Source organism: Acomys russatus, chromosome 28 (assembly GCF_903995435.1).
Source record: "Acomys russatus chromosome 28, mAcoRus1.1, whole genome shotgun sequence".
Lineage (NCBI taxonomy): Eukaryota > Metazoa > Chordata > Mammalia > Rodentia > Muridae > Acomys > Acomys russatus.
The window spans coordinates 42171899-42193300 of record NC_067164.1 but is presented as its reverse complement, the minus strand read 5'-3'; the positions used below and the strand labels follow the sequence as shown (position 1 = coordinate 42193300).

At 47.5% G+C, this 21402-nt stretch overlaps 2 protein-coding genes across 2 annotated transcripts in view; one reads left to right on the top strand and one right to left on the bottom strand.

Moving 5' to 3' along the window:
- Rpap2 (RNA polymerase II associated protein 2) overlaps window positions 1-15985 on the bottom strand; it is a 58656-nt gene extending 42671 nt beyond the window's left edge. The window contains exons 1-6 of the mRNA XM_051170297.1: window positions 15913-15985; window positions 15233-15278; window positions 12647-12761; window positions 9706-9804; window positions 9454-9519; window positions 6747-6835 (exon numbers count right to left, since the gene is read on the bottom strand). Of these exons, the coding sequence (XP_051026254.1) occupies window positions 6747-6835; window positions 9454-9519; window positions 9706-9804; window positions 12647-12761; window positions 15233-15278; window positions 15913-15985 (488 nt within the window). The remainder of the gene's footprint in view (window positions 1-6746; window positions 6836-9453; window positions 9520-9705; window positions 9805-12646; window positions 12762-15232; window positions 15279-15912) is intronic.
- Window positions 15986-16397: 412 nt separating this feature from the next.
- The window catches only part of Glmn (glomulin, FKBP associated protein), a 33527-nt gene continuing 28522 nt past the window's right edge, over window positions 16398-21402 (top strand). Inside the window, exons 1-2 of the mRNA XM_051170566.1 lie at window positions 16398-16465; window positions 17985-18174. Coding sequence (XP_051026523.1) covers window positions 16398-16465; window positions 17985-18174 — 258 coding nt within the window. The remainder of the gene's footprint in view (window positions 16466-17984; window positions 18175-21402) is intronic.

Here is a 21402-nt window from a genome sequence, read left to right as displayed (position 1 = left end):
CCGCCCCTGAGTTACAGAGCACTGGGTGACCACAGTAAAGGGAAGCTCTACCTAAACTGCTAATGGTCTTCACAACATTCTCGGCAATATTCAGCAATCCAAGTACTGGAAAAAATAAAAAGGGCAACTGGACCTTGGGAGCCACACTGTAAGTGCCGACGACAGCCTGAGAAAGCAGATATAGAAGAGCCAGTCTGTCAGCCCGGAAGGCCAGAGCTGGGGGAGACGGAGGTCAGAGGCAGGTCACACAGTTGAGTGACAGCTGTGTCAGAGAGGGAGGGAAGCTCTGACTGCAGTAAGTTCCAAGCAAGAGCATGCTCCAAACACAGCTGAGCCCAGGGACAAGCAGACCAAACATGTCATACCATCAATACAATCTAAGCTAGTGTGACTTTCATTTTGTGGGTTCCTTTCTTTGAAAAGAGATCACGCTATGTGGATCAAGCGGGTCTTCAACTTGAGGCATCACTGATGCTGCCTAGCCTTCGGCAGCCGGGAGCACAGGCTCACACTGCTGTGCCTGACAGTCTCTGAGGACATCAGCACACAGTAAGCACGGACTGTGTGCTGCACAGGTTCTTGTTTTTTCCATATTGCTATGACAAATGTGCAACTCAGGGGAGAAAGGGCTTATTCTGGCTCTTGGTTCCAGACTTCACTGTAGGCAGCTCAGAAGCAGCGCTCCAGGCAGCCTGGGCCACTGCATCCAGCCAGGAAGCAGAGCAGAGCACAGGCTGCCTTCTCCACCCATACAGCCCAGCGAAGGTGATAGCTACAGTGGGCGGATCTCCCACTTCAATTAAGGTAAACTAATCCCCACCCCCACTCCAGGGTATGCCCCGAGGGTCTAAGTTTTTAAAATTGTGTAAAGGGGCCTAGGATTCAGCTGGGAGGTGGAACCCGTCTAGCAAGGCCAGGCAAACCAGGAATGGACAGCACATCCAGGCGTCTGTCCAGCTACCGCCGCTGCTGCGGCTGGCAGTGCCTTCTGTCTAGACTGCCTCGTGGCCTGAGCACTATTTCTTTTAATCTCCGACTTCCAGCTGTTTTTATGGGTAAAGGAGGAAGTGAGGCTCCGGAAGTGGCTGACCTGAGGCTGCACAGCCAACAGTAAGTCAATATCAGAACGCAGGCCTCATTCAAACTCTACGGTCTTTCCACCTCTGTTGCCTCTGGTGTGAGGAAAACACCCCCCCAAACCAAACCAAACCAAAATAAGACAACAAAAACAAACAAACAAAAAACCCAACCAAACTTGAGGACAAAACTTTTGGTTTGTTCCTCTTGTAGGGACTAAACATACTTTACAAATCCTACTGTCCTTTCTTCTAACCTCTGGCTTTCTATAGAGTCTCACAATCACCCTTGTACTAGCTGATACACTCAGGGGATAAATAATACCTTGGTTGGTCCATCGGCACCTAAACTACAACTGACAAGAGGTTTATTTTTGTTACGTGGCATTTAATAGACAATGAAACAGGATACACTGCCTTTTCTATCCTGACTTGGGTAAAGTTAAAATTCTCTTTGTGTTAAAAAGGCTGTTTTCATGCTAACTTCTTCATGAGTTATGTTGCCCTGGTGATAGTTCTGGAACCAAAATTAAAAACACAAAACTAGCAACTACCCTTCTCAAAGAATGCTTTCAAAATGGCTGTTCATAAGTGCTTTATCTTATTTTCACTGAAGTATGTTAGATGATTAATGTAATTACCTTTATAGTTTGGTTTTTAGAGACGTGACTAATCCATGAGCTTACAATGTAGTGGAGTACAGTCTCTAGTTCCTTACCCTCCTGCCACCACAGGTGTATGCCGCCGCCGCCGCACCTTGCTCTAGATAACTTTAATTTTAGCCAAGTGAATCCAAAACAGAAATAATATATGCCCCAAACATCATGTAGATATGTTCATACATGTGCGTACCATGTGAATCAACACATCTGGCAGCCTAGTGATCCTGAGACAGGTAGGACTCAAGTGCACTCGGACATTCTGAGACCCTCTTGCTCTGCTCACAGGAGAGGCTGCTGCTCTGCTGAGGCTTCCGCCGCGCTGAGAGGGTGCATGTAAACTGCTGAGAACTGACATGTACAAGTCCCTGACTCTATGCCACATGACACACTTAGCCCTCTCAGCTTAACCACTTATCCAAATTTCATATTTAAAACAAAATTTGCTTTTTAACATTTGTCCTTCCTTTACAGATTTAGCACATAATTCTAGAAATTTCATCTTCCAAGCTCTGTCAAACTCTGCATTTATAAAACCATACAGGAATCTATGACCCACATCATCGTCAGAACTGTATATGGTTTGTTTGTGGCCACCAGCTGGGCAAGCAATTTCTAAGTCACAATTTGAGACACATCATACATTGTGAACCACAGAGCGCTAACTCACGGTCTGCCTCTGGCAGATGCTCTGTGGGAGGCACTGTTCCCCAGTGTTTAAGGGTGTATTTTAATTTTAGATATTTTTTCATATACTTAATGACTCTTCCTAACCCTAATACATCAGTAAGAGAAACAGCAAACTTAATTGAGGCATCAGGTTGTAAGACTAACTTTAATTTGCTTGATTTAATTGTCACCTTGGTAGGCTTAGTGCCTCCTGCTAACCTCAGCCTGGTCCTGGAAGCTTCTGGCCTCTGTACAATCTAACCTAGGCCTAGAATGTTTTCAGCCTAAGAGACTTACTGCTGAATAAGCTCACCCTTTCTAATTCTTTCTGAGCTCTGGCTGGCTGGTTCAACTCAGCTGTTCTGGCTCAAACTCCTCTCCAAGCTGACTGGTTCAAACTGCCTTCTCTTAGCTTCTGACTGGACTGCTCTGCTTGGCCTCAAACTAACTCTAGCAATCTGTTCTAATCTTCTGGCTCCTTCTCATTCTCTGGCTCGTTCTGTCTTCACCTGTGTCCAGTTTGTAAAACTCTCCCTGTAAAAACTGCCTCTGGATCCCATGAGCTGAGCTGCCATGATCTCAGCTCCACTGCACTGCCTCTCAGCTGACTGACTCAACCGAACTGCCTGACCAGAACTCAGAGATCTGCTTGTCTCTGTCTCCTGAGTGCTGGGATTAAAGGCGTGCACCGCCACACCTGGACCTAAGCTTTTCTTTTCCTGAAACTTGCTCTATAGCAGGCTGGCCTGGAACTCAGATCTGCTTGTCTCTGTGTCCTGGACTAAAGGCGTGTCTGTGTTCGAGCCACCTCACACGCACCTAGGAGGTGTTTAGATGTGATCTCTTGCCAGAAGAGCCACATTCTGAATTAAAATTCCTCTACACAAAGTTATGAATATGATACTACAATGCTTGAGGATTTTATAATCTAATAAATATATGCTAGTATTCACAATAATTTATGAGAGATCAATTTGGGTCAGATTTAATATTCTGTTTCTATTGGTGTAAGACCATGATGTCCCAGGATTCAAACACGTAAAATGCCTCTGGCTTTTCTTCTCGTGTAGAACTCTGGCCCAGCCCTTCATCAGCCTTCACTTTTATAAACAAAAGCATCCCAACTAGTCTAAATTCTTAAATCGGAGCCTGTAACAAGACAATTCAAGTTTACCTGGTCTCATTCTGACAAAAAACAAGAACAGATCTAATAAAACCACAAACTTCTACTTTTACAAACGAGGAACTGTGATCCAGGGCTAAGAAAAGGTTTTCTGATACTAAAACAACTAACACCCTGAACAGCGAGTGACAAGCGAGGCACGTGGCCAGCATGTCACAGAAGTGCTAGGAAATAACTAGACACGTAGTACCTGTTTTCAAGTTATATGCATATATTAGACTATTAAGAATGTCATAATTCACTGCAGTCAGATTTTTTAATTGAATAGATTAATAATTTGTGCAATGTATGCCCATATTTTAAGACAAAAGACTGCATCAAACACTAAAGGCTGCTACTTATTCTAAAGGAAGCAACACATTTAGACCTCAGCAACAGTGACCTCTAGTGGATTCATTGAGTACAGCATGGCCACATGGCCAAGGGTTTGGAGATTAAGTCAACACTGATGCACCCAGACAGAGAATGGACCAGAAGTTAGAAGCTCTGGTTACAAGACTGCAAGAGGAAGACTTAAATTGACCCTCTACTGAGTCCTGTTGGCCAGTCAGAGTGCACAATCCTGGCCTCACTCAGAGCCTCCCACCAGCCCGGGAAATGGGCTGTTTCTGAAAGGCCACAGAGGGACTGGACTGACTCTGTGGGTCCTTTAAGCTTTTGTGATTCTTTCAATTCATCACTTAGACCAAAGCCTTGAGCAGATCCAGCTCTGCTCCACAGACGTGTGTACTAGGTGTCCTTGACTACCACATAAAAGACCCCAGGTGTGACACCTGACAGCTCCCAGTACTTGAAAACTGTGTGTGTCATTCATTCTTACCAGGTAAAGTCAGCTGCTCAAAGCCAGGCCCTGGCTGCCCTGCACACCTGCACCCTGACGGTTTTCCCTCTACCTTTGCAGCGGTTCAACAATCAAAGCCATCAGGTCACCACTTTGCCCTGATGCTCGCTCTCTTATTCAAGTTTTTATAGGTTTCAGGATAAGAGCGAATGTAAGACTTTCTTCTCAGCTATTATGACCTTGCTTTTCAACAATGCACAGCAGTGTCCCTCTGATCCACGAGGGACACACCCAAGGCTCCAAGGCTCACGCCTAACTTCATGAACTGTGTACAGTGTGCTTACACTGGAAAAGGGCTGACTCATGCCCTGAACAAGGAGGAGCAGTGGGTATGAGGTTTTTATTGTGCTGTTCAGAATGGTTCATAACTCAAAACTTATGAATTACTGCTGGAGTCTTCTATCTAGTACTTTCAGGTTATAGTTGATGTTGATAACTGGGAAACTAGACAGTAAAACAACAGCTAAGAGAGGGCCAGCTTAGTGAGCCACTGTTCAAGACCCCAACCTACTCCCATAGTTTTTCTCTTTTGTTTATAGTTTGTCATTAGGTAATGTCATAAATGTATCTTATACACACTCAGTAAAGTTACTAAATATTGTTTCACTCATGCATTATTATCCAATTCCTATTAAATTTGCAGGTTGAGATTTATGTGTGAACATGAATATGCATGTCTTGCCAGGTACATATATGGTGACATGAATATGCATATGCTTGCGTGTGTCTTGCCAGGTACATATATGGTGACATGAATACGCATGTGCTTGCGTGTGTCTTGCCGGGTACATATATGGTGACATCAATATGCATGTGCTTGCGTGTGCCTTGCCAGGTACATATATGGTGACATGAATATGCATGTGCTTGCGTGTGTCTTGCCAGGTACATATATGGTGACATGAATATGCATGTGCCTGCGTGGGTCTTGCCAGGTACATATACAGTGACATGATTATGTATGTGCCTGCGTGGGTCTTGCCAGGTACATATACAGTGACATGATTATGTATGTGCCTGCGTGGGTCTTGCCAGGTACATAATGGTGACATGAATATGCATGTACCTACATGCATGTGAATACTGCATACTCTGTACATTAAAAGTATTGTCTAGAGGCTGGAGAGATGGCTCAGAGGCTAAGAGCACTGTCTGTTCTTCCAAAGGTCCTGAGTTCAATTTCCAGGCACAATAGGGTGGCCCACAACCATCTGTAATGAGATCTGGTGCCCTCTTCTGGCCTTTGAGCACTGTATACATAATAAATAAAATCTTTAAAAAAAAAAAGTATTGTCTAGATTAGAGACGGTGTCTTTGTAAAAAAAAGACAAGCATAACTTAGGCCACTAGGTGTCCTCCAGCGGGGGTGCGATGCGCTGCTGCTGCTGGGATCATCTCACTGATGGCAGTTTTGGTGAAACAGTGAAGCCCAAGGCAGGCGTGAGTCCCGCTCACCTTAGCCAACGCTGTTCTTAACCCTCTAGATGAGCAAGCTGCAGCTAGTACTGAAATGACCAATCTAGTCTATTAGTTCAGTTCAAGGCCAAAGGCTGGTGGCAGGAAGGGTAAGAAGGGAGTCTGCCCTCAGAGGGACTGGCATGGCGGCCAGTGCGCTGCTGGGGCTGAGTCCTGTCCTACACCTTCTTAAGGCGCGGACTTTAAGGCTGTGCCTGTTTGGGTCAACTGCATCTCTTCAGACCTAACTGTATCTCCTCAGCATTCCGTCTTCACTGTCTGACCACAAGGAACAGGGCTGGTGCGCTCCTCAAACACAGCACTGAGGAGGACACCCATTTCATTAAGCCTGGAGCTGCGATACAATCTCTTCAAATTCTGCGTCAGCACAACACTTCGCGTGTTTAATTATTTCCCTAGGCAAAAGCCCTGTGGTGACCACAAACTTTTTAACAAGAGGATACTTTCTTATTGGCTTTCTTTAAATTCAGGGTTTATTGTAATAAAGCCTGGTATCGTAGCAGCAAGGCAAGGTTGGCCAGATTTGCAGGAGCTAGTGCTCTGCAGGAGCTAGCACTTTAAATCAGGGTGGTTACGTTAGCAGAGTTCAGAAGCCATGGCAGACCAAGAGCCAGAATCAAAGTTCCAGGCTTGTGATTAAAATTACAACATTAGAGAAAAAAATGTCTGCATATAAGATTTCCCATTTAAAGTCTTAGTAACTGTGCCTAGACATAACTGTTTCCTCACAGCTACGGCGTGTAAAATGGTGACGGCATACAGAAAACCACGTCCGCTCTCAGCCCATGTCAAAAGCAAAGGCCGCTGACTAGCGGAGCGGAACAAGACAAAGACTGAATTACCTCTCTTCCTCTCGAAGCCACACTGGAGTTTTGGGAATCTGTGTTTCAAAATATTTAGATGCTTTGTAACAAAAATTGCTGCAGAAAGACTGAAAAAAAAATTAAAATTAGTTCATTATTTTTCTGTTTTGAAATATAACCTACACACAGAGAACATGAGTGTGAAGGTCAAAGACAGAAACAAACCCCGGAGCCAGGTGGTGGCGCACGCCTGTGATCCCAGCTCTTGGGAGGCAGAGGCAGGCCCATCTCTGTGTAGACCAACCAGGCTGGCCTCGAACTCACAGAGCCTGGTCTACAGAGCGAGTCCAGGACAGCCAGGGCTGTCTCAAAGAACCAAAACCAAACAAACAAAAAAAGCAAAATCCCACAGGCTCTACCACACAAGGTTGAGCATAAAGGACAGGACCTTTGATGGCTTGTGTGTCCCCGCCAACTACATCGCCTTCTGTGTTCCCCAGGCTTAAACACTATCAGAAAGTCTTTTTTCACCATGGCTTTTGGTCACCACCCACCCACTTCCCCTGTAAAACAAGAAAGTGTGGCCGGTTCTAAGCTTTATCTAGATGGGGTGTGGTCACGTGTTCATGTCTCCTTTCTTTTTGTTCAAAGTCACATTTTTAAGATTTGGCTTTCTGCTGTGCAGCAGTACACTCTGGAGCTGGGTCACAACAGGGGCCGAGCACGCGTGCCGCCCCTGCAAGTGCCCGGGTTCCATCCTTACCACCACAGAAAGCAGCTATGTTCCACACTGTTAGCATATATTCTTCCTTATGCACAAGTGAATTGCTTGATTTTTTTTGCTACCACTTAAATGTTATAAATGTTAATATATATATTGAGATGTGTGTGTGTGTGGGGTCTCACTTTGTACCCCAGACTGGCTCAAAACTCACTGTGTAGCACAGGCTGGCCTTGAATTTGTGGCACTCCTGTTGTGCAGGCCACCCAAGTGCTGGGGTTTCAGGGTGAGCCACCACAGCCACCTTAATAAAACACTTTTCAAGACTATCTTTAGCTGGGTGTGGTGGCGCACGCCTTTAATCCCAGCACTCGGGAGGCAGAGGCAGGCAGATCACTGTGTGTTTGAGGCCAGCCTGGTCTACAAAGTGAGTCCAGGACAGCCAAGGCTACACAGAGAAACTCTGTCTCATAAAAAAACCAAAAAAACAAAACAAAAAGCAAAACAAAACAAAAAAACCCCAAAAAGACTATCTTTAATACTTTCACTTTTTAATTGTTTTGTGTGTGTCCTTGAACTCAGAGATCCATCTGCCCACCTCTGCCTCCCTGTCTTTTTTTTTTTTTGGAGAGTTTTGTTGTGCGGCCCAGCTGGCTTCAAGCTCTCCACCCTCTTGCCTTTGCCTCTGGTGCACGGCTGCACACAATGCCACAGCCCAGCTACTCAGTGCACAGTTCCGCGATGTTCCGTTCACAGCGCTGTACAGCTCTCTTCAGTATTTATCTTTGGAATTCTTCTCAGCATACAAAACCGAAACTCTATAACCATGAAGTAGTAACTTTTCCCCCTAACTTCTTTGACAAGCACCATTCTGCTATAAATATGATGTTTATTTGTGTTGGTTCATTTCCCTTGACAATGTTTTCAGAGTTCCTGCATATAAGAGGCTCTGGGTTTGAGCCCAGCCTTCCCCACTTCAGGGTGCAAAACTGAGTCCACAATAGGTTCTCAGTGTGGCTGTAACAACCTTTACTCCCACCAGCTTTGTTGGTTTTTATCTAACTGCTAAAGAGGCTGAGCGTGCTTCCCTCCATGTGTTCACTAGCCGTGTGCACTAGTGTGTGAGAGCCTCCGTGTGTTCACTAGCCGTCTGCACTAGTGTGTGAGAGCCTCCATTAGTTTGCCTTCCTTTTTCTTAGACCGCCTGCTGGAGCTATGAAGTTGTAGGAAACAGAACTTTACACTTTTTCTTTGTTTCCTCATTTTCTAATGAACAAAACTTGTAAAGTTTAATACAGGAAAGTTTACCAACTTTTCATATGTGGTCTAACTTTCTGCACAAGTTCACACACTCCCATGCGATTCTGAGAGAGGTCTTTGTCCACCTGTTTTGACTGGAGGTTGGTCAGTTCTCACACAGCTGCTGCCCTCCCTCCCTCCCTCCCTCCCTCCCTCCCTCCCTCTCCTATGACAGTCCTGTCTCCACACGTGAAGGGTTCGCACATGTGACCAATCTGCTCCTGGCCCATCCTTCTTACCACAGTTTATTTCCTTATATTTATACCAACATGCACCTCACAGTTTTAAATGTTTAGATCTTCTGGGGGAGAGAGGTAGCCCCGAGAAGCTTCAGGCTTGTTGCATGGCTGACAATGACTGTGAGGTTCTGACTCTCCTGCCTCCACCATGCCCAGCTTCAAGGCTTCCCACCCATCTCCCAAGACAGGGTTTCTCTGTGTAGCCTTGGCTGTTCTGGAACTCGCTTTGTAGACCAGGCTGGCATCAAAATCACAGGGACCTGCCTGCTCTGCCTCGCGAGTGCTGGGATTACAGGTGTGCACAGCACCCGGGCTGCTTCCGGTCTTATTAAAGCTCAAGCAAGGAGCCTTCTCAGACCTCAGCTTTTACTACAACAACCTGTTAATATAGTTGTTTTCTAGCAGGCAAACTTTAAAGTAAGTACTAAAAGTTCTATTTAATGTCATTTAAAAATTAACTGCCACATTAGACAGCTTTTGAACTTACCTTTCTTTCAGTAATATCATAGACTTTATTGGTTTTGGTGGAAATTTTGTATTTCTGTTTCGGTATCTAAAGAAAAATAAAGTATAATTTACAAAAGAATTTAAGTAAGGAGCACAAGCTTTATGTCAGACACAATCAAGTCATCTACAGTTAATACCTGTGGCCAACTCAAGCTATTATTAATTCATTATTTCCCGTACTATGACGTATTTTGTAAACATTAATACATACACTTGAAAGAAAGGTACTTACAACCCCTAGCTTCTTCGGACATACAGGATAGCCACAGAGTCTGAGGATGGCCCGCTCCTCTACAACATCACTGTAGTGAGCAGGCGTGATGAGCGCCCCCTGTGGAGAAATGAAAGGGTGTTCCCAGTGGACCTTCAGGACCAGAGGAGCACGTCTGACAGACAGTGACATTATATCATTTTATGACTTCTGCCTGCCGAGATGGCTCCAGGGTATAAAAGGTGCCTGCTGCCATCTCTGGGACCCACGAGGGGAGGACAGAACTGAAGCTACAGCGCTGTCTTCAGACCTCCACACACATGCTGTGGCACCTGTGAGTCATGGCTCATGTGCTTCTCCCACACTAATATGATAAAAATAAATTTAAATGTACATTATATGTAACTACAGCCATCTTACTGTGCACGTTTTTATAAATTAATTCTCATGCATCATGTTATCTGTATGTAAGGACTAAAAAATGAATGAAAGATTTCAATAGTACAAAGAAGTTTTACTTTACTTTGGGGGCTGGAGAGATGGTTCAGTGTTCAGCAAAGCTCACTGCTCTGTGAGAGAGGCTGATTTTGCTCACACTTGCTGTAACCCAGGCCCTGAGGAGCTGGTGCCCTCTTATGGAGTCCACAGGTTTGCATTCCTATGTGGCATACACACACACACACACACACACACACACAGCGCTCAACAGTCAGGAGCATGTGTGGCCCCTGCAGGTCCTGAGTTTGGCGCCTGGCACTCATGTTGAGCACATCAGTACCTGCAACACCAGTTCCAAGGGATCTAATGAACATGTCTGGACTCTGGGCACCGCACACATATAATACACACATGTAAATGTACACACATACAAGACACTTGGGTTTCTCTTGCTCTGATGAAACACCATGACCAAAAAAAAATTGGGAAGAAAAGGGTTTATTCATCTTACACTTCCACAGTCTTGCTCATCACCAAAGGAAGTCAGGACAGGAAATCAAGCAGGGCAGGACCCTGGAGGCAGGAGCTGATACAGAGGCCATGGAGGGAGTTGCTTACTGGCTTGCTCAGCCTGCTTCCTTATAGAACCCAGACCACCTGCCCAGGGATGGCTCCACCCACAGTGGGCGGGGCCCTTCCCCGTTGGTCAGTAATTTAGAAAACTCCTTCCAGATGGATCTGATGGAGTCATTTCCTCCACTGAGGCTCCCTCCTCTGTGATGACTCTAGTTGTGTCAAATACACACACACACACACACACACACACACACACACACGACTCTAGTTGTGTCAAACACACACACACACACACCACTACAGAGCCACACTCCTCCTTCCCAGTATCTCGCATTAAAAACATACATAACTTTAAAGGTTCAACAGTCTTGACAAATTCAAACACTTTAAGATTTCAGTCCCTTTAAAATAGCCAATCTCTTTTAAAATCCAAAGTCTTTTAAAATTCAGTCTCTCAACTGTGGGCTCCAGTAAAATACTTTCTTACTTCAAGAGGTGAAACTCAGGGCACAGTCACAATCAAATCAAAGCAAAGCAAAATCAAACTCCCAACTGTCCCATGTGTGGGATCCATTCACGATCTTCTGGGCCCCTCATAAGGGCCGGGGTCACTTCTCCACCTCTGCCCTGTGTAGCACACAGCGTGTCTCTAGGCTCTGTGCTGCTGCTCTTGGTGGCCGTGACACGGTACTGACATCTCTAAAATGCTCGGGTTTCTGCCTTAAAGAGCTACACTTTCACTAACAGGTTCTTTTCCTGGTCCCAATTCTCAATTTCTTTGAATGACCCTTCAGTCCTGGGCCTTCAACTGCTACTGAGGCCACACTTTCACCAGTGGCCTCCCCTGGCCTCTCACAGTGCCGAGCCTCAGCTGCTCTCTATGACCCTTCATGCCTTCAAAACTGGTGCCATCTAGGTGACTCTTACACATGACCAAGTCTGGCTGGCAGCACGAGGTGCAACCATGGCCACCTCTGGAGCACAGCTTCCTTCCCAGAAGGTTTCACCTAAGTGGTGCTGGTCTCTTGTCACTCACAGCTGACTCTTCAGCCCTCGCTGACCAGAGCCACAGACTCTTTGTTTGTTTGAGACAGGGTCTCTCTGTGTAGCCTTGGTTGCCCTGGACTCACTTTTGCAGACTAGGCTGGCCTCAAACTCAGAGACCTGCCTGCCTCTGCCTCCCCAAGGGCTGGGATTACAGGCATGCACCACTGCACCAGGCTGAACCACAGAATCCTAATTCAAAGTAGCAAACAGCCCTGATAGAGTCCTTACGTGACTCCCCAGCCTCCCTCTGTCCCTCACAAGCCAGGCCTCCATCCTCCACAGGCTCTCAGCACGCTTATCTTCAAAGTTTCTACTGAGCATCCCACTGAGCTCTCAACACTCATTGGCTTTTCTAGCCCAAAGTTCCAAATCCTTCCACAGTCTTCCCAAAAACATGATCAGGTCTGCACAGCAGTACCCCACCGTGCTGGTACCAACTTGTCCTAGTCAGGGTTATCACTGCTGGGATGAGACACCACATCCAAAAAGTAAACTGGGAAGGCAAGGGTTTATTCATCTTACAATTCCATGTCACTGTTCATCAGAAAGGAAGTCAGGACAGGAACTCGCACAGGGCAGGAACCTGCAGGCAGGGGCTGAGGCAGAGGCCAGGGAGGGCGCTGCTTACTGTCTTGCTCAGCCTGCTTTCCTACAGAAGCCAGGACTTCCAGCGGGGAGACGGCCCCACCCACCCCGGGCCCGCCCACATTGGTCATTAATTGAGGAATCACCCACAGCTGGAGTTTGTGGAGCCATTTCCTCCACTGGGGATTCTTCCTCTCTGAGGACTCCTGCTTGTGCCAAGTCAACACGCAAAACCAGCCAGTACAACACTCACACACGAGTCCTTAAATATAGATGTTATATTTTACATCTGGTAGTCTGTCAACTTAATACTTACACACTCCTTCAGGAAGTCTTCTGTGATGCTGTCTTCTAGGAGCTGCTCAACGGCGCGCACAGCGTTCCTTTCAAACTCCACCTTCCTCTGCACAGCAGCTTTTAGTTCCGCTTGCCTGCAATGTTAATGAGAACGTTAATCCAAATAAGACTTCTCTTCAAAAAAAACAAAAACAAAAACAAAGGGCCGGGCGTGGTGGCGCACGCCTTTAATCCCAGCACTCAGAGTGAGGAGAGGCAGAGGCAGGTGGATCACTGAGTTCAAGGCCAGCCTGGTCTACAAAGCGAGTCCAGGACAGCCAAGGCTACACAGAGAGACCCTGTGTCAAAAAAACAAAACAAAAAGACTTCTCCTACCTCCAACACTCCATGCTTTAAAAGCCACCACTAACCTATTATTCTGCCAATAAAATTTATAGTATTTAACCGTGCCACTTCTGATCCAGTACCTTACAAAAAGCACACTATTCATTCCAGTGTGTATACAGAAGCTGACCACGCAGACCAGCGTGCAAGGCACTTACAGAATCACACAGAAAGGAGGGAAGGGCAGGACATGGCTGTACACGTCTGCAATCACAGTGCTTTGGAGGAGGAGGCAGAAAGAATCAGAGCTCAAGGCAAGCGTGGACTACATAGTAAGAACCTTCTGTCACAAATGATGGCGATCACCGGGCGTGGTGGAGCAGGCCTGTAATCCCAGCACTCGGGAGGCAGAGGCAGGCGGATCACTGTGAGTTCGAGGCCAGCCTGGTCCGCAAAGAGAGTCCAGGACAGCCAAGGCTACACAGAGAGACCTTGTCTCTAAAAAACCAAACTGAAACACAAATGATGGCGATCAACACGGTGCTGCAGCAGTCTTACGTCAACTTGACACAAGCTAAATTCACTGCAGAAGAGAGAAACCTTAAGAAAATGCCTCCAGAGGATCAAGCTGCAGGCAAAACTGTCCGGTGTTTTCTTAATTCCTGATGGGCTGGGAGAGCCCAGCCCATTGTGGGTGATGTTATCCCTGGGCTGGTGGTCCTGGGTGCTGTATAAATGCTGGCTGAGCTAGTCATGTTGAGCAAGCTGGTAAGCAGCACCCCTCCATGGCCTCTGCCTCAGCTCCTGCCTCAGGGCTCCTGTCCTGATTTCCTTCAGTGATGTGCAACTGTAACCCAGATAAACCCTTTCCTCCCCCAGGTTGCTTTTTTGGTCATGGTGTTTCATCACAGCGATGCTAACCTCAGACGGTGGTGCACGGTGGCAGCCTCTGCCTCCTGAGTGCTGGGGTAAAAGGCGTGTGCCACCAAGCCTGACTAGCTTACGGCTTCTTTAGAGAGGCCTTGCCTTGGAACCCCACAGGGCACCTCCCTCCCAAGCCCTCTCTAAAGCAGCAGCTCCCTCGTAGCATCAGTCGTCTTCTTCATAGTGCTCACTGCACTTTCTAGATATGTATTCAGCTGTGTCAGGTCAGCTGCTACGTCTCAGTTCCGGTGAGCAAAAGCAACGGGTTCAACAGTACATCCTAAGGGCCTGGCTCTGAAATACACACTACCCTGTATTTGGAAAATATAGTCAAAGAAAGAATTAGTAAATTCTGAAATGATGAATCACAGACGCTTTTAATCTCTTCAGATGAGATCCCATTCTCAGGATCTCCCGGGACAGGAGACTTGACTTTTTAGAAACACTGAAGGATGTTTTTGGTTTGTTTGTTTTAAAATCCACACTGAATGTTGCAAAGGAGAAGCTTATTTCAGTGGGATCATGCACCAGAGCGTGCCTGGAGAGACAGGAAGGGTGCTTGGCTTGCACAGCCTCCTACAGGTGCTCACCACATTGGTTCCCACAGCCTCCTACAGGTGCTCACCACATTGGTTCCCACAGCCTCCTACAGGTGCTCACAGCACTTCCCAACAGGCAGAGACACCAGTTTGGTTTTCTTAATTCTTCTTCCTCTTCCTCCTCCTCCTCTTCTTCTTCTTCCTTTTTGTGTTTTCATTTTTTAAGGCAAGGTCTCTCTGGGTAGCCTTGGCTGTCTTGGAACTAACTCTGTAGACCTCCAACTCAAAGATCCACCTGCCTCTGCCTCCCTACTGCAGGGATCACAGGTGTGTGTGGCCATCACCATGCCTGGCTGCCGAGTTTGGGTTTTTCAAAGCCAGAGGCTGTAACAGTCTTAAGTGAGAACTGATAGTGCTCCCTACACCTTCTCATAAGTATTTTCTTCAAAAAAGGTATCCAAGCTGGGCGTGGTGGCGCACGCCTTTAATTCCAGCACTCGGGAGGCAGAGACAGGCGATCATTGTGAGTTCAAGGCTAGCCTGGTCTACAAAGCTAGTCTAGGCCAGCCAAGGCTACACTGAGAGACTCAATCTCGAAAACCCAGAAAAACAAAAACAGGTATCTATGATAGTTTTAAGCTGTATGGGCTGGGAGTACAGCTCAGCAGACACACTGCTTGTTTAGGGTGTGTGTGTGAAGCCCTAAGCTCAGGTCCCAGGTCCCAAGACCAGAAAATAAAACATCAAGACCAAAAACATCTGATTCGATTAATATGATGTACAAGGAATGAGAAATGCAGTCGCCCACGTGATTATACCTTCTAGAAGCATCTCCTCGGTTCAGGGTACTTGTCTGTTTAGTGCCTACAAGCGAAGAGGTAACAGTTAAGTACAAACGCACATTTGATGTAGCAGAGTCTTGCCCAAATGGCATACCGTAGACATCTCTCTCTTCCTTTTCTCTCACACATTTCACTTCCAACTCCAATTTGTAAAAAAGAAAGACGGGGGGAGGGGAATAAACAGGAAGGAAATTCCATTGTTTCGGTAAAAGAATTACATTTCCATTTTTCTTGACTAAACTCTCTTTGGGGACTGGCCTTTCTCATATGTCGTATCTGCTTTAGCCAAGTGCTTCTTAACAGCGCTTTGAGCTGGGTTCCTCTAGGCTAACATTTCTCCGTCTCCCAAAAGTTCGCCAAGCCTGAAGAAAGGAGTCTGGCCCAGGCCACGGCTCAAGGCAGCTGACCACCACCCGTCTAGGTCCCCAGGTCCCCGGGGATCCTCAGCACGGCCCAGGCAAGGGAGACGGGGGATCCGGAACGCCTGAAGAGCCGTGGGCTGCTTCTCCCGAAAGCACCAGGGCAGCGGTGGGAGGAAGCTGCGGGCCTCCGCCACCAGAGCCTCTCCCCGGGGCAGCCTCGAGAGCGCCCCGCGCGCGCGTCCTTCTCAAACCCAGCTCTCAGGGTCCAAACCTGGGAAGAGGCCTTCTTCGTACCTGCAGCGCTTCGGCAGGAGCTGGAAGCCAGGGCACTCGGGCACAGAGAGCAAGGAACAGCAGAGTCAGCCATGGCCGAAGCGGTCAGGAGCTAGGTGTGCTGTGAGCAGCGGCCGCGAGGCTCCGCCTCCCTACGCGTCACTCGGGCTGAGGACGGGCCTACGGAGGGCGGTGGACCTATGGAGGGCGGTGCGAGCGCGGAGGGGCGGGCCTAGGGAGGGCGGTGCGAGCGCGGAGGGGCGGGCCCATGGAGGGCGGGGCGAGCGCGGAGGGGCGGGCCTAGGGAGGGCGGTGCGAGCGCGGAGGGGCGGGTCTATGGAGGGCGGTGCGAGCGCGGAGGGGCGGGTCTATGGAGGGCGGTGCGAGCGCGGAGGGGCGGGTCTATGGAGGGCGGTGCGAGCGCGGAGGGGCGGGTCTATGGAGGGCGGGGCGAGCGCGGAGGGGCGGGCCTAGGGAGGGCGGGGCGAGCGCGGAGGGGCGGGTCTATGGAGGGCGGGGCCAGGAGTGCGGCCTGCGCTGCCCGCGGTGGCGGAGGAGGCTCGCGGTCTGGCGGGTAGGTAGGTGGACGTGCTGGGTCGGGGTGGACCGGGCTCGCCGCACAGGATCCGGGCCGCACGCGGCTCGCCGTCTAGGCCCCTCGAGGTGCTGGAGCCTGGACGCTCTGTCCGGCGTCCAGGAGGAGGGAGGCAGGGAGACATGGCTTCCCCGGGCTCAATCCACAGGCGCGGTCGGGTGATTTTCCTGTTCGTGCCTGCGGGGCCAGCACCGCCGCTGGCCTCGTGTTCAGAGAATCGGTGGATCTCACTGAGGGGTGGTGACTTTGGGGAGGGGCAGGGCCTGTGGGGAACCGGCTGGGGGGCATCAGAACCTTCAGTTTCTTTAGGTGACTTAATTGTGTTGGATTCCAGTTTTTTGTCAATGGGACCTTTAAAAAATTACCTACCGATTAGAATTTTTATTCTAGGTCCACGGTTTGGCTTTTTTTTTCTTGGAAAGATTACTTTCCCCTTTTGAAAAAAAAAAGGGGTTTTTTTTTTTGGACTTCTCTAGGGCTCCTTTTCGTCTTTTTTACTCATCATTCTTTCAAAATTATGCTCTTTAAATGAAACAGTAGGCTCTTTAATAGAATGGCGCATTAATAATGTTCAGTAATAGCAATTAAGCTATAAAACCACATTGTGTTTATTTTCTAAGAATTCAGAATGAAACAGTTTATCAAACATAGTTTACATAATGTCACACAATTAACTGTTTTGTATTAGTTCATTTCAGTGTCGGAACTAGGAGAAGTAATTAGGAATATGGCTGTGGAGGAACTTCAGTGCGTAATCAAAAGATGCGTAAGTAACTCTGAAAACCACTTCAAAAAATGGGGACGGGCATAGGTTATCTTTACTTTGTGGTCCCATCTAATTTCTGGGTGTTTTGGGGGGTTTTGTTTTTTTTGTTTTGTTTTGTTTTGCTTGTCAAGAAATGGCATAAAATAGGAAAGTGGGCTGGATTTTTTCCCTTTTGTGGCCTTGAATCCCAGTACTTGGGCGGGAAAGACAGGGGGGATCTTTGTGAGTTTGAGTCTGGCCTGGTCTACACAGTGATTTCCGGGACAGCCAGGGCTACTTAGAGAGGCCCTGTCTCAAAAAAGGGGAAAGGTGTGGGGGGGGAGGCGGGGTGCTAGAGAGATGGCTCAGTGATTAAGTTGCCTGGGTTCATTTCCCAACACCCAGGCCCTCTCTGGCCTCCAAGGGCACCAGGCACATGCATACATGTAGGCAAATAATCATACATATAAAATAAAAATAAACCTTAATAATTATGTTTTAGGTTTAAAAACATTTTATGTGTCTGTGTGTGTGTGATGTGTGTGTGGGTGCTCATGGACGCCAGAGGGGTGCTGGGTCCACCTGGAGCTGGGGTTCTAGGCGGTTACAAAGCCATATAACCTGGGTGTTTGGGAGTTGAACTCAGGTCTCAAAGCCACAATGAATAAGGCCAAAAATTAAAAAATGATAATTCAAATTTTCATATGTATATATTGTGTCCACTTTCTCTGGAATTTAAGATTATTTTCCTAGAGATCAGGAACAATCACCGACTTCATATTTGCGTCTGTGCTTATTTTTGTCCGTCTGTTTACAGCAAATTCTGGAAGAGCATGACTTTAAAGAAGAAGACTTTGGCCTCTTTCAGCTGGCAGGCCAAAGGTGCATTGAAGACGGGCATATAAACCAGCTGCTACAAGTTATCCAGGATGAAAGGAACAAGGTAAGAACAAGCTTTGTGTCTACTTTTCAGGAGGGGGTAATTGTTGGCTCTGTTTCTTAACAATTAAACTTTATTATACAACCCAACTATCTTACACAAGAGGGAAAAAAGGTTAAAGGGACACAAGAGTGAACCTTCCGGTATCCATTCCTTGGGACGGGTCCCTAGGTGTCTCTGGCCTGCGGCCTGTTCACTGATCCTTTTCCCGATCCACGTGTGCTCCAGCTCGGTCTGAACCTGCTGCCCCTCTCGTGCTCTCTGCCTGCCTGTCTCTCATGCTCCCATTGAGGATCGATTAGAAACACAATAGTCCAGGTGGAGTCCCTTGGTCCCCTTCCAGAATTCCAGGCCCAGGATGGCTCCACCCAGTCTATCTCAAGGTTAATCTCAGGGAGTATCCATGGTGTGTCCAAGGGCAAAGCCCACCAAGACTGCTTTCACCTATGACAAAGCTTACAGTCCTTCCCACAGATAATACATTGTTGTTTCCCATTTATCCGTCTTCTTACTTGTCTCCTGCTGTCATGAGAAACCATGACCTTGACTTCCTTAGAGAGGGATGTTTATTAGGGCTTAGAGTTTCAGGGAGCGAGTCCACGAGAATCACACCTGGGAACTGACATCCTGGTGGATGCCTCAGTGGCCCCTGTGACCCCAGAAGCCTGAGAGCACTGTAGAGCTGCTGGTCCTAGGTCATCCACACACCACAGGATGGAAGGCCAGGGGGCAAAAGTGCCATCTTCCTGCTGCCGTTCCCTTATGTCTGTGCTGCTACCACACCAATCAGAGCGCTTAGGACAAGGCTTCACGGTGAGGCTCCCAGTGGATGCGAAAGTCAACTGCAGTAGACTTTTACAGCCTCCAATACAATCACTTTTCAGGGGGTTGGTTGGTTGGTTGGAGGTTTTGTTTTGTTTTTTGGTTTTGGTTGAGATGGTCTTTAGCCTTTGTTTTGTTTTGTTTTGTTTTTGGTTGAGATGGTCTTTAGCCCATGCTATCCTGCAGTTCTTTTTTCTTTTCTTTTCTTTTCTTTTTTTTCTATCCTGGAGTTCTTAAACTCACTGTGTTTTATTGGGGGGGGGGGAAGGGGGGAGGACTGTGTGTGTGATGTGCAGATTCATATCAAGACCCGAGGCTGACATTGTCTCCCGCAGTCATGTCCCTCACTGAACCTGGAGCTCATGGCTTCATTGAGGCTGGTGGCCAACAAACTCCAGGGATCTGCCTGCCTCTGTATTTTTAAGTTTTCTTGTTTTTTTTCCCAGTTGTGCTATTGAAGGGTAACTTTTGACAGCAGTGTTAGGTGCTTTCAGTGCTAAAATTTATTAATATTTAAGCTTCTGCCAGATGCCTTACCTATGTTACCACATTTCGCCTCTTCAGCATCTCAGGAGGTAGGCATTTATGCCGGGCGTGGTGGCGCACGCCTCTAATCCCAGCACTCGGGAGGCAGAGGCAGGCGGATCGCTGTGAGTTCAAGCCCAGCCTGGTCTACAAAGCGAGTAGAGTACAGCTAAGGCCACACAGAGAAACCCTTTGTCTTGAAAAACAAAACAAAAACAACCAACGAGACAGGCATTTATTTGTAACGCCTACAATTCCAGTGACTTGAGAGACTGAGGTTGGGAGGGTACTTGAGCACACAAGTTCAGGACCGCCAGGGCAGTATCATGGGACTTTTACTTCAAAAGAAACAACAAAACAAAACAATCACTTTATAGGTAAGAGGCAACCCCTGAAAGACACATCAGCTTTGATGTGACAGGATTCCTGTATCCCAGGCTGGCCTTGAGCGCGCTGTGTGCTTGAGGATGACCTTGGGTTTCTTATCCTCCGCCTTGCGCCTGGGATTATAGGTGTGGCCAAGTGCATCGGCTTTATGCGGTGTCTGGGAGCTTTGTATATCCTGGGCCAGTGCTCTACCAACTGTGTCCCCAATAAAGGATACGTTGATTGTGGGGATTAAGAGCAAGTGAGTCATAAAGGACGACTGGTTGTTTTGGCTTGGTTGTCTTTTGTTTTTCTATGTGTTTTCATTATTCACATCTGCAATACAGATGTGATTTCAACAAAATAGCACCCTAACTTGAAGAGAAAGCTTGCAAAAAGAAAGGCAAGGGAGAAAATTTGTCTTGTGAGACATGGCAGGCAATGGGAAGTAAGATTTTTTTTTTATTATTATTATCTGCCTGCCTCTGCCTCCTGAGGACTGGGATTAAGGGCGTGCGCCATCATGCCCAGCTCGGAAGTAGACTTGTCTGTGACTCTAAAACTCAGGCAATTAAAGGACAAAGGGTGAGGAGGCCCTGAGCTCACTAGGGTAGGCAGAAGGAGGCCCAGTGTCTCATCTTTTAAAACCTCTCAGGGTGACGTGCATGTGTGGACATGGGCAGGCCATGGTGCATTCCTAGATGTCAGAGCTGACAGGACCTCTTTGCCCTTTGCTGCCATATATGCTGCACAAGCTGTTCCCTGAGCGTTCACACATCCCCGTCTAGCTGTGGGAAGACCACATGCACGCTGCCACACTGCCACGGGGTTCTGGGAACCAAGTGATCCTGGTGCTGCTTCTGTTAGGAGCACTGCGCACACTGAGCCACTCCCCTGCACCCAGTGTCCCTTCTTGAGGAACCCGGTAGCTGAGAATCCGCCTGCCAAGGTGAGGTTCAGCACTGCATCCCTGAGGCCAAGGAAGGAGGAGGCCATAGCACACTACCTGTAGGTATCCTGTAGCTCAGTGGTTTATTTTTAGTATGTTTCTAAATAGCTAATAGGATAAATTTAAAGATAGTGAGGCTTAGGCTTAATATCGAAAATCACCTTTGTGCTATATAATCTGATATATACAGGGTTCAGATTTCAGTACAATATATAACACCAATCACGACTTGATTTTCCTTCCAGGTGACATTTTCAGGACTGGTTCTGATTTACTATTAATAGTCTATGTTAATATTTTTAAAGTCACATGAAGACCATCTTGTCCTAAGACCCTGTAGTGTAGACTTTCTTACTTTAACACTGTTTATATCTTGGCAAGGATCAGTGTCCTGTGCACTGTATATTCAGGGCAGTGCTGGCCTCTCCCTGTTACACCAACAGCACCCTCTGCGCCAACACCAACTGAAAGTCTTCAGACCTTGCCAGGTATCCCCTGAGAACTTGAAAGCAAGACTGCCTCAGTGGAGAGCAGTTGGAATGTGGGCAAAGCTTGGGCAGGAGATCTAA